The sequence below is a fragment of the Panthera onca genome, chromosome B2 (assembly GCF_046562875.1).
Source record: "Panthera onca isolate mPanOnc1 chromosome B2, mPanOnc1 haplotype 2, whole genome shotgun sequence".
NCBI lineage: Eukaryota > Metazoa > Chordata > Mammalia > Carnivora > Felidae > Panthera > Panthera onca.
Window position 1 is genome coordinate 142,090,843 of NC_138343.1, and position 13,017 is coordinate 142,103,859.

Sequence of the window (13,017 nt, forward strand, 5' to 3'; positions counted from 1 at the left end):
CCCCTCCCCTTACTTGGATAAGATTTTAAATCAGATAACCTCCAAACATGTTTACTGACTTATAAATAATGGTCTAATTGTGGACACAAAATGAATGTTATGAAAGCATCTTGGAAGCCTGGATGTACTAAAACATGTTTGTGGTGATTGATTGCTACTGAAAAATGGAGACTGGGCAGCATGTGGGGACCAGAGCTCTCTGGCTGGAGTAGGAACCAGCTCACCCACTCCCAGAAGCCAGTGGAATCCTGGTCCTGTGGGTAAAAGCAGCAAATCATTGTACTGAGAAGACCAAAGCCAAACTGTAACTTTTCCTTTTTTGTTTTTGCAGTTTTAGACTCTAAAGTCACTAATGACATTGAAAGAATTCATTTGTGGTGTTATTTAGACTATGAAGAAAAACACAGACTTTAAATTGGAATAATTTATTACTCTAACCAAAGTACAAAGTGTGGAAAATTAGCGTATCTGAATCATTCAGAAGAGTAGAGAGAGTTTCAAACTAGCAGATTTCAGTTTTTAGCACCTTTGAAAAGAAATAGTTAAGACGAGTGGCGGCAGAGGCCTGACTGCCTGGGATGGCGAGTCCTCGGACCTGGGGGTGCTGTTCGCAGAACAGGGCCAGCCTTTGGCTTTTCTCTCCATCTGGAGAGCGCCCCAAGAACCACGCTGAAGGAGGACGAGAAAGGCGTTCGCCGGCCTCCCGGAGGGCCGGGAGCGGAGCGGAGGGTCGGCCGCGGCTCAGATGGACAGCCCGAAGGCGCTGACGATGCAGTACATGGTCTTGTTCTCCCACCGCACAGTGCAGCTGCCTGCGGGGAAGAAGGCACAGCGTCACTCAGCTCGGGAAGACGGGGGCTCGCTAGTCTGACTTGTCACCTTTCTTCACGGCACACAAAGAAAGAAAGCCAGGAAGTCTCTTCTAGGAAATGTGTTAAAGGTGAGTCTAATCATAAGCATGCATTCAAAAAATTTGTTTTGAGAGAGAGAGACAGAACGCAAGCAGGGGAGGGGCAGAGAGAGAGGGAGACACAGAGTCTGAAACCGGCTCCAGGCTCTGAGCTGTCAGCACAGAGCCCGACGTGGGGCTCGAATTCACGAGCCACGAGATCGTGACCTGAGCCGATGTCCGATGCTTAACTGACTGAGTCACCCAGGCGCCACTAATAAGCATGCATTCAAACACGGGAAATGTCCAAGCACACATTTCACAAAATACTGCTCTGAATGATCTAGATCTCAACAGGATCAAGGAGGCGCCTCAAGGCCTTCAGGGAAAAGAAAAGCCCACGACAAGCCTTCACAAAACACAGGGAAAACCATACCGTCCGTAGAGCTGTCCCAGAAGCAGGAACTTGCCGTGTGTAACCCTGCTCCGTTCTTCTGCATAATTACACAGGTCACTTCAATTAAAACAAACTTTTATTAGAGAGATACACTTGGCAACCCTACTTTAGCCTACTCTGGGCATATACATGCAGATCACGTGGTTGATGTGCACGATAAATATTATCAGGGTAGACTGGTCCTATGACAGTGACACATCACACCCTTCCCATTCCTTCACCACGTGCCTGTTCTAAAGTAGCTGATCTGCAATGCTGGGAAATCCTGTGCCATGCACCCTGCAACTGTTCCAGCCAGGCGGGTGGTAATGCACACGACACCGCGACCAACTGCTACTGGGAACTTCGAGGTCAGACACCACACTGCCACACGTGCCTCTCATCAGTATTTAAAGACCCACCGACAATATATATGAGAAGCAAAAATGCATTACCGATGTATTTAAATGGCTTGCCCAGCTTGGTGAGTTGGCTTAAAGTCTGTTCGACTACGTTTGTGGTCCACTGGTTCACTTTGCTGTGCTGATAGGCGTTGCCACCGATTGCACTTTCTATAGCCTAGAACACAAAGGACAGAGGTCACTGCTGGCAGAACACAGCCAACACCTTCCAGGTAGTACTGAGTTCATCACCCTAAGAACTGCTAAAATACAATCTACCTGAAACGTAAGCTTATTCATCACCATGAGGACTCTTGTGCAAATACATCCTTTGCTTATCAGTGTTCTATTTCATTAAGGTTTATATTCATTTTTAAAAACCCACACTTATATAGAGTCTGTCAAATTTTAAACACATTTTGACTGAATTTAATGTTTACTGTTGCAGTTAGTACTTGGAGATAATCAATACTTTTCCTACTGAGGCTAGAAAATATTTCCCTTTGTCCTTTTTTTTTTTTTTTTTTTTTTTGAGAGAGAGAGTGAGTGAGTGAGCATGCAAACGGGGGATAGGGGCAGAGTGAGAGAAAATCAGGCTCCACACTCAGCACAGAGCCTGAAGTGGGGCTTGATCCCACAACCCTGGGATCATGACCTGAGCCAAAATCAAAGAGTCGGATGCTCAACCAACTGAGCCACCCAGGGGCCCTTGCCTGTTCCTTTCTTAAAAATATAGTAGATATAAGACTTTATATGGGTTGTCTGTACAACTCAATGCACAAACCTATCCAAATAATCATGTATTCAAAAATACTTCCTTTAGGGGCGCCTGGGTGGCTCGGTCGGTTGAGCGTCCAACTTCGGCTCAGGTCATGATCTCACGGTCCGTGAGTTCAAGCCCCGCGTCGGGCTCTGTGCTGACAGCTCAGAGCCTGGAGCCTGTTTCGGATTCTGTGTCTCCCTCTCTCTCTGCCCCTCCCCTGTTCATGCTCTGTCTCTCTCTGTCTCAAAAATAAATAAACGTTAAAAAAATTAAAAAAAAAAAAAAAAAACTTCCTTTATCCAGCATCTTCTGGAACTATATTAACACAGAAGTACACTTTTCAGATTACAAAAGAAAGACCCCTATATATTATAAAAATTATTTTAAGTTTATGATGAATTTCTCTATCTGAAATTCCTGGTCTTTTTCTGTGTTGCGTCCTGGTGCGGGCTCATGTTATGTACGTATGTCTGTATTCAGGAATACATATGGCCGCTTGCCCCTACTCTTGCTGTGTAGTGAGGCTGCAAGTCTGTAGTCAGGCTATTACCATCTGAAGATTTTCTGGGCCTTTTACGTTGGTTGCCAGTGTGCCTGCCTCTAAGCCACTTCCTTCTCTACCCCTTTTCTAACTTGCTGTGCTGGAAACCAGAAACCCGAGTTCTGATGACAGTTGTGACCTAGATAGAATGTAAACATTTGGCGAGGGCCCAGTTCTGTCCTCAGAGAAGCAGAAAAAAACAGTCCTGGGCTCAGAGCTGTGCACATTGGAGACGGAATAGGGTCTATTGTCTGGAACATAAGCTCAGTGATCTTGCTTTTGAGGAACAAAGAGCTACCTAAGTCCCACCCTGGTTTCTACCTGTCTGTCCCGGGACTCTGAGTGGTGACATGAAACACCCCACATGTAGCACCCGGCCTTCCTCTACATCTTGCCCCCACCATTGTCCTAACTCCTTCTCATCCTGACATGTTCTGCCCCCCTCCCCAGCTCGTAGCATAAAATGGGACTGGGAGATAGGCACTCCTGGTTTAAGGGGACCCGGTTGTTAGAAGATCTGGACATTGGTCAAAGAAAGGGGGAGGCACCACTCAAGCTCAACTCTGGCAACTGTCCACATACCCTTTGGAATTCAGTGTTTTTCAGGGAGGAGGAAAACTCCACTTTTGGACGCACCCAAATTTATTACTACCCAATCCTTAAAATAGCTCAAGTGAAGAATTAACCTACTGCCAGGGGTGAAAAAGCTGTCGGGGCCGGTGACCACATGAAGGTACTACAGGATATTACTTCAGGCCTCCACGGGGCCTGGGAAGGTCTACTTTTAACCATACCTGCTGTAGGCAGTAGAGTCTAAGAGGAGGCCGAAAACCAGCGAGAGCAAAGGGGACTTCACAACAAGCCAGCCCCACGTGTCACAGGTCTGGTGTGGCTCCCCCCACCCGTGTTCCGTAAGAAACATCATGTGTAGGAAAACCGTGAAAAGCACACCACTACAGATCCTGCACGACCACCAGGAGATCACGTGGGACGGTGAATAATGTACATGGTAGGACGACGACATTCTGCTTTTTGGTGTTGGGTCACGAAAATAGGTTGTGATTCTTCATTATTCTGGCGTTCGTTAGTAATCTGTTTGCATTAGAGTCAATTCCCCATTACACTATCTCAACTGGTACTATTTTTAAATTTTTTTTTTTAATATTTACTTTTGAGAGAAAGAGACAGAGTATTGGGGGGAGGGTGGGAGGGCAGAGAGAGAGGGAGACACAGAATCTGAAGCAGGCTCCAGGCTCTGAGCTACAGAGCCCGATGCGGGGCTCGAACCCACGAAGCGTGACCATGACCTGGGCCGAAGTTGGCCATCCAACCAACTGAGCCACACAGGCGCCCCTCAACTGAGACTGTTAAACTTCAATCATCTAATGGCTTTCTCCTGGCCAATGGCTTCAGTCTGGTCTCAATTTACACAGGAAGGGAAGGAGACTAGGAATAGCTTTCTGGCCTCATTCCTGCCCCAGGCTCCCCCAGTGCTCTGCACTACAGCCCCATCAGCCTCACTTCAGTCCCTCAAACATACCAAGCACAGTCCCACCACAGGGCCTTTGAACACGTGTAATGCCTGGAACGTGTACCCCCTCTTCTTGCAGAGTTAACACCACTCCTACTCATTCTCCAGATTCTAGCTCCGAACTCACCAGATGGGTCAAATCCTTCAGAGCACCACTTGCTATAGCAGTTACCACACAGGGAATGCAAGTTTACAATTCCCAGTATGATTGACAGGTGCCTGCCTTCCCCTGCCCCATACTGTAAAGTCCTTGAAGGTCGGTCCCTAATGCCCCCTTGCAATGTATTTTTTAAATGAATGAAGAACAAATACCCTATTTTGTCTTCCACTGTCATCCACTGTCTTCCATGCATCCACTGGGGCATGGTCAATAATGATAAAATAGGTAGTTTAGGAATATACAAAAAATAAGCAGGTAAGCCCCAACTGGATCACCAGGTCTTAAGTAACTGGAAGTTACTCATTTTTTTTTACATACTCTTTATTCAACACCAGAAACATTTATTTGTATACCATGACAGGAGTCTTTTATGCTAAAAGGTTATAGAATCAAACCTTAGTAACATTCAATAATAATGTCAGTACATACAGTTTCCTGTCTGGTTTAAAATATATAATTTACATAATATGGGAGTAATTCTGATCTACATATTCACTGACGTAAAAACTGTTATTTTAAATGCCAAAACACACAGGCTCAGCTGAAACAATTCCAAGACAGTATTTAAAACACGTTATTTTACTCATAAAGCCGTTAATCAACATTTAAAAAATAAGCATCTTTCCTCTTACCTCTTTTACAATGTTGCTCACTTCATCAACAACAAAAGCAGTCTGTAAGGAAGAAAATTAGTTAAGTTTCATGGCTTTAAAAGATGTTTCCACTGCACTGATTAATGCAAATTTAGGTAATGAACATAATTTAGAAATGAAGACTTAGAAATAACTGAACTAGATTGTTCATTTTACCAAGGAAAACACTACAATGAGGCTCAGAAACACCAAGTGGCTCTTCTAGAATCGCAGAGCTGGTACAGTCAGGAGTCTAGACAATGTATATAATTTAAAGGTTTTTGCTTTGTTTTAATCATGCCATGGTCCAAAAGACTGACTCCACTTTAGATTCAGTCTCTCTAGCCATTTCAACTGGCTGCTGGGATCATTAACAAATACAAAAGTTTACTGACTGACTTGATTTTTGTTTACATTAGTGAACACTCTGCCTGATCAAACTCATTAGGAGGTTTGACACTTAAGACATTTCTGTTTCTGTTTTTAACCACCATTAGTGATAAAGTACAATGATTAAACTATTTCTGATAATTATGTTTTCTTCTCAATGCTGTCCTACCTCAAGACTACAAAACCAGCTGCTAGCACAGCTGTTTTCCACAGGTGTGTCAGGATGAGCTGGGCTGCTGCAGTAATCTAGAGGCAGAGTTTACAAATGGGTTTTCTTTACACATACTGTACATTTGAATGGGTACAAGGTTCTGTCTGAATCCTGGGAACAATACTGAGCTCTGGACATTCCTTCTAGAGGGCAGCCCGAGGCCCTTAGTCATTGTGAATCCTGGTGGAATAAAGTCAGAGCACCCTGCTTTTGGCAGTGAGTTTCCCTCCCAGCTGGGACGCTGTCCACTGTGGCCCCGTCTGAGCAATGCCCCTTTCTTTCCAGGAGGATCACGAGCAGACTGCCTTGAAGCCCTCTCACTTGCTCTGCTCAGAAGGCATACTTGGGAGACAAAGCCAACTCACCAAATGAATGAAAATTTGCACTATCTTACAGGTTAAATGACTTCTTGAGATTTAAAGGATCCTTCCAGGGGACTTCAGTGATCCTAAACCATACAGGAAAATCCCTGTGTGACTATCCACATTGCTAAAATATGGAAAAGGTTGAGGGGCATTTCAGTGGAGATTTAGTGGAAAAGTAGAGCAGTTGTACAGAATCCACTGGGCAATTTCAACTTCTACAAGAAATAGGAACAAGGAGTTGAGAATAGTCTTACAAAGGTCCAGATATTTACATGAAATTAGAGGATATGCAGAAAAGGCTTAGTTCAGAAGCTGTTAGGACTGGCATCCATTAGTAAATACCTAAGGCATGCCTACTAGGAAGAAGTTGCCCTCTTATCATGCAAGGGCCTAGGGCTTTATCTCCTGTAAAACACATGCTCTGTTCAGCCCCTTCAATCCTCAGATCTGTAAGTGAGATCTGGAATAATAAAGTCACTTAGCCACCTCATTGGTGGGAGAGCCAGAATTGAAATGCCAGTATTAAGAGATTTCTCTTACAGGGTCATTTCCGTTTTTAAAGTTTTATAGATATTCCTATAATATGAGCCATTTTCCTACATGAGTTTACAGGGAAAAGCTTTTCCTTTGCTAGCTGCTTACGCACCATGGATCCACTTGGTTTTTTACCAGCACTGAAACACAGGATTGTGCTGCCAAGTCGCATGGTACAAGCATTAGAATTTTTTCCCCCTCTAAACATCCCTGCTTAAACTAAGTTTCAAAAATGGTAAAATAGCAAACCTTACCAAATTCATCTATCGTTTTTATTTTTGACAGGCTGCATAATCTGTAGGACTCTATTTCAACAAGAATTACTACTTAGCAAGGAGAAAATGGGCAGCAAGAATTATTACTTAGCAGGAAGAAAATGGGCAAATATTTTTCTATAATAGTAGCATCCATCAGCTATAGTCCCTGAATGCATGTTAAACTGAAGGAAAGCCATGTTACCAGCCCGCTGTTAGAATGTCTTCTGCTTGGCAAATAGTTGTGTGCTTTACCCTGCTGCTTCTTCATTGAGGCAAGAAGAGATTATTTTTCCCAAGTAGGAGTTATCATACTGACATCTCAAACTCAAAATGAAACCTAAGGGATGGTGGCCACGGTGGATGTAAGCACCACACTGAAGAACAAGGTGCGGAACGGAAGACAAAGGCAGGCTCTCCTCCTGTGCGCTTCCGCATTTTGCAGGTGCATCAAATCCATTACTGAAGGGACTTAGAAGATGTGACTGGACGTGCGTGTCACGCATATATGTCACTCTGTAGTCTTCAGTTACAACAGCAGACGCACACGCGGCGGCCCTCAGCCTTCCCCACCCATGGACGTGGAGCACCTAATCTAGGGTGGGGGGTCTGCACCACGGAATAAAGGGAGCTAGTGATACCACTCTCCCGGCGGCCCTGCCGGCGTGGAGCAAGGTCTGGGGGCGCGGCTGGGCCGCGGGCGTGGAGCGGTTCAGGGGCGTGGTGGGCCGGCGCGGGGCCAGGTTCGGGGCGGGGCTGGGCCAGGGGCGCGGCGGGCACCGGGCTGGCCCGGGACGTGGGGCGGGCGTGGGACGCGCCCCGGGGACACCCGGGGACGCCCCGAGACGGGAGAGGCGCGGCGGGGTGTTCCCGGCCGCAGGGAGAAGTCCCAGGGCTGCGGGCCCCTCCCGGAAGAACGACGGGGCTCACGCCGCCGCGCGGGGAGCCCCTGCCGCGCCCCGCCCCCCGGGCAGGGTGACGACGCCCAGAGCAGGCCGGGCCGGGGGTCACCGCGAAGCGCTCGGCAGGGGGCCGGTGCCGTCAGCCTGCACCTCGGACTGCCGCTGCCCACGTCCAGACGCGGCCCGGGTGCCCACACACGCCCTTGGCTGCCGCCGCCCACCCGCGCCCGGGGCTCTCGGCCTCCACCCTTCCTGTTGCTGACCCGGCGGTTACCTCCTCGGCAGCCTGGTAGTCTTCCATCTTTCCTCCTGCACGTCGCCTCCGCCTCCCTGAGTAGCGCGCACCGCGCAGGCGCACTCAGGCTCCGCCCCTCAGGCTCGCGCCTCGCCCCGCCTTCCCTGCGGGCCGGCGCAGCTCCAGGGCCCCTCCCACGCCCGGCTAGCGGGGCTGGGGACTCGGGATCGGCCCCTCCTCCCGTCTTCCCCAGGGTGGTTTCCGTGGGAACCCGCGAGGTAGCCTGGCAGCAACTACAACAAAACAAATGTACAAAAGCCATTCCGAGAGGAAGAGTCGTCCGGACCTTCCCTCCAGCTTGTGCTATATGGATTAATTTTAATGTTCAAATGGATTCGGACATCCTGTAATACACTGCAAAGGGATTTCTGAATATGAATGATGAGCAGCTGAGAAACTAGTTACATTCTTCCTGGAGATCCAGGATTAGGAAACTTCAGCTCTGAACGAAACCCTGTTTTAGGGAGGTAAATTTTCCATATAAATGAGTTGGTTTTTTTTTTAAGTACCAATAAAAAAAAAAAAAAAAAAAAGCCATTCTGGGTGGAAAATTTTGTGAAATGCTGCACACTTCCTGGCTGCTTTAACCAAACTGACCTAAATAGACACTTGTATACAGGGGTCTTTCTGAAAATTAGTAATTGTACAGTACTTTCCAAGAAAGACTGGAATGTTTGGGCACTTGTTTGCATGTACTTTGTGGCTAAGATCTTTGATTTGGGGGGCTGTTTTTTCTGGTCTTTCTATGTCCTGGAAATCAGGCTATCACTTCTTACCTCTCTAAAGTGCAGTTGCTGAAACCCACTTTCCATCCCCCCAGGAAGCACTGACCACAAGCCCTTGAGATATAGTAGAATTAAGCTACAGAGCTCACTTTCAATCCATCAGAAACCTTTGTTTCTACCCTATGAATCTAAGTTCCAGGCAGGCAGAAGCCATTTTATTCACTGATGCACTACCCCCTACCCCTTCCATTATGCCTGGCACAGTAGGTATATAATTACAATTGACTGAATGAATAAATGAATGAACGAACGAACGAATGATTTCCCCAGGGTCATCCGTTTTGCCTCATGGCCACCGCAGAGGGCTGCGGAGTGAAAAAAGATGCGATTATCTGCTCCCTTGCGGGAGGCAGAGGGCTGGTGAGCAGAGATCCCAGCGGTGAGACACGCAAGGCTGCTCTGCCCTAGACACCTGACCTCAGCTAACTGTATTTTCCTTTGCTATTCATTCCCTTCCTATTATCTGGCTTCGAGTCACCTGTCCCAGTGTTTCAGCCTTTGTGCCTCACACGTGGTTCTAATTCTGACATGTCTTTATCTGGCTTCCCGGCATTCCCAGCTTCACCTGAGATCCCATTTTAGGAGTCCTTCTGCCTGCCGGGTTCTGGGCCCTTAGCGCCGCCACGCTCCTCAGCCAAACGGGTCTCTTCACTGTTTCCTGATTGGCTCTCGCTGCTCTGCTGTGGACCTGGAGACCAGGTCTTTTTCTGGTCTTGCTATGTCCTTGAAATCAGGTGAGTGTCTTAGAATCATGTGCAAAGCAGAGTGAACAGGTTGTGAGTGGACATCTGTATTTGAGTGCTGTGTGGTTTGGGGCATCTTCTAGAGGTTGCTCCACAGCCCTTTAGGAACTTCCTAATTCAACGGAGTGTTCTAAATGGCTGCTGGGATGGTGCATTAGTAATGCCTAGACTTTAAGTTACAGTGTCATTGAAACTCAGCACGTGCAGAAATCCACAGAAAACATGTACAGGCGAATTTAAAAAGTTTTTTGACTTTATTTTTATTTATTTTGAGAGAGAGATAGAGAGCAAGCAGGGGAGGTGCCGAGAGAGAGGGAGACAGAATCCCAAGCAGTCTCTGTGCTGACATGCAGGGCTCGAACCCACAAACCACGAGATCATGACCTGAGCGGAAGAGTCAGACCCTTAACCGACTGAGCCACCCAGGCACCCCTGAATCTTAAAAAAACTTTACATGACTTTATCTCATATGCACTGGGTACTGCTCTCCAATTTTAACTATCAAAGAACATTCATTAAACGATCTTGCCATGTGCACATTGTGCCTCAGAAATGGATAAGTTGGGCTGTTTCTCTTTAGAGCAGTTCGTTCACCTGTTCAACACACGTACATTGAACATTCACTTTGTGTCAGCCTCTGAGCTGGAGTCGAGGCTACAGAGTTTACTAAGATATGATCTCTGGGAAAATGTTAAGAACATTTTCTGTAAACAGGAGGACGTGAATTCTCTGTGCTCAGTGGTGTTGCAGTGCTTTGAAAAATGCTATGTCCTATGCTATTATATGCCGCCCAATTGGCAGACAGGCCGTAGGGCCGAGGAATAAAATCACTACGGCATTGGCCGTTCACTAGCTGCCGTGTCCAGCACCCTCAATCTGCGAAGAGTGAGTGTCCATCATAAGTACTGAAGTATAAGCACACCGGCTCATAGATGCTCATTCATCTCTGGTATTCAGCCGTAGTTTAGAATGTTTAGCTTCTGTGCAGCAAGCCAGTGGAACGAATCTCTGGTTTGTTTCTCAATGTGGGGATTAGCTGTGGGCTTGCAGATGCCGCGTGCTCTCTTCCTGTGAACCCAGGCCCTTTAAAAAAACTTTTTTTAACGTTTATTTTTTTTGAGAGAGGGAGAGAGACAAAGCGCGAGCAGGGGAGGAGCAGAGAGAGAAGGAGACACAGAATCCGAAGCAGGCTCCAGAGCCCGATGCGGGGCTCAAACAAACCCACAGTGCGATCATGACCTGAGCCGAAGTCGACGCTTAACCAACTGAGCCATCCAGGTGCCCCTCGAGTCAAGTCCCTTAAACACAAACTCTTTAAAGTAGGGATTGGCCTTGCCAGTGCCTTTATTTAGCAAGTGCTGACCTCATAATCTTAGCCGTGTCACCTGAAAAAAAAGAATATTAACAGGCACAGTTGGGTCTTGCAGTGCTGTGTGTGATCTGCAGCCCTTCACCATCCAATCTTGTGGATGTTCGAGTTTTCCTGCCTTTCTCTGTGCCCAGGAGTGTGTTACTCAGATGGACCACGGAGTCGTGCCAGGCCAGTGAGAATCATACCCATTTGATGACAAAGACGATAATGCCAAAACACTCGGGCCTGAGGAATTTGATGCCGTAATGGAGAAGAAAAGAAACTTGTGGCTGACACATACCTGAAGTGAGAGTCCTGTGCTGAGAAATTATGTGGTAACAAGATTACTTAAGAGATACCTATACTTAGATCTGCTGTCAGCGGGGAAGCACAGGCAAGTGGGACTGAAATTCCTCCGTACCTGGAAATGGCTGCTGCTCCGGGCCCCTTGGCTCCTTCTTCCCCCTGATCCTGGCTCCCTCCACCCCATCCTTGAGACCCCATACCCAAGATCCAACAACTAAAGGATAACTTGGGGCATAGCAGGGGCCTCCAGCGGGCATTTCTCTGACTGGTTGATTTTTATGCTATAGTAGTTCTTAAATATTTGATCAGTTCTGTGTGTATGAAAAATTATACCATATCAGCACAGGCTAGGTTAGCTGCAGAAACAAATGACCCCAGACTCTTGGTGGTTGATAACAATGAAGATGTGTTTGTCACCCACACTATGTGACCATTAGGGGTCTGTTATGGCTCTGTCTTATGTCTTCTCCACACTGGGACCAGACTGATGGAGCAGCCTGATGCCAGAATCATTGAGGGAAGGGGAAGGGACAGGGAACAGTGACCCCGTGTGTTGGCTAGGACGGTGCGGCTCATAGGAGGCAGGGGTCACCTTTGCACACGTTTCATCATCCAGAGCAAGTCTCTCGACCAGCCTGAGTTTACAGGCAGACACTTACAGAAGAAGAGGGCTACAACCCACCACACGGAGCCTTCGGGAGTTATGTCTTGATGATTTATCATGTTCACTCTCTTTGCCTGACTCCTGCCCATGCACCAATCCTGGCACTGTCCCCTTCCAGGGCTACTCTGGTCTAAGCCCCAGGCCAGCCCTGTGTCACCTCGCTCTTTTTTTAGATGTGATCTAATCAATACCTGCTCAATTTCCACACCCATATTTTTGTTTTTTAAAAGATTTTATTTTTAAGTAATCTCTATACCCAATGTGGGGCTCGAACTTACAACTGCAAGATCAAGAGTTGCATGCGCCACCAACCAAGCCAGTCAGGTGCCTCTCAACACCCACCTTTCTCCACCCTTCCCTGCTGTCCACTGCAGCCCAAGGCCTTAGGCCAGTGGTCTCCAGACTTCTCTAATTTTGCCCCCCTAGCAAGAACAATTTTTGATCTTGTATCTCAAAGTTATGTTTATTCCCATGGTGATATATTCAATGGTGAATCCATTCATTAAACATCCATCCAGTCTAAGTTTTAGCTCTAAAAATTAAATATAAATAGAAGTTCTAGTATTTTCTTACTATATCCTGCTGTTATGGTCTGAAGTGTCCTTCCTCAAAATCATATGTTGAAGCCCTAATCCCCCAGTACCTCAGAATGTGACATTCTGTATTTGGAAATAAGGTATATTTGGAGATGGGGTCCTTAAATAAGTAGTCAAGTTAAAATGAGGTCATATGGGTGGGCCTTAATCCAATATGACTGTGTCCTTTTAAGAAGAAGAGATTAGGGGTGCCTGGGTGGCTCAGTCGGTTGAGTGTCTGACTTTGGCTCAGGTCACGATCTCACTGTTTGTGAGTTCCATCCCTGCT

General features: G+C 46.9%; 2 protein-coding genes across 2 annotated transcripts in view; one reads left to right on the forward strand and one right to left on the reverse strand.

Moving 5' to 3' along the window:
- The window catches only part of TMEM181 (transmembrane protein 181), a 72,606-nt gene extending 72,168 nt beyond the window's left edge, over positions 1-438 (forward strand). The window contains exon 17 of the mRNA XM_078447520.2: positions 332-438. Within this exon, the coding sequence (XP_078303646.1) occupies positions 332-344 (13 nt within the window). The 3' untranslated portion in view covers positions 345-438. The remainder of the gene's footprint in view (positions 1-331) is intronic.
- On the reverse strand, positions 410-8,387 carry DYNLT1 (dynein light chain Tctex-type 1). Its single transcript, XM_060617019.3, has 5 exons — positions 8,284-8,387; positions 5,354-5,395; positions 1,781-1,904; positions 1,326-1,403; positions 410-812 (listed from the first exon to the last, which is right to left on the reverse strand). The coding sequence occupies exons 1-5, from the start codon at positions 8,308-8,310 to the stop codon at positions 742-744; spliced, it is 342 nt and encodes a 113-aa protein (XP_060473002.1). The 5' UTR covers positions 8,311-8,387; the 3' UTR covers positions 410-741.
- Between the last annotated feature and the right edge of the window lie 4,630 nt (positions 8,388-13,017).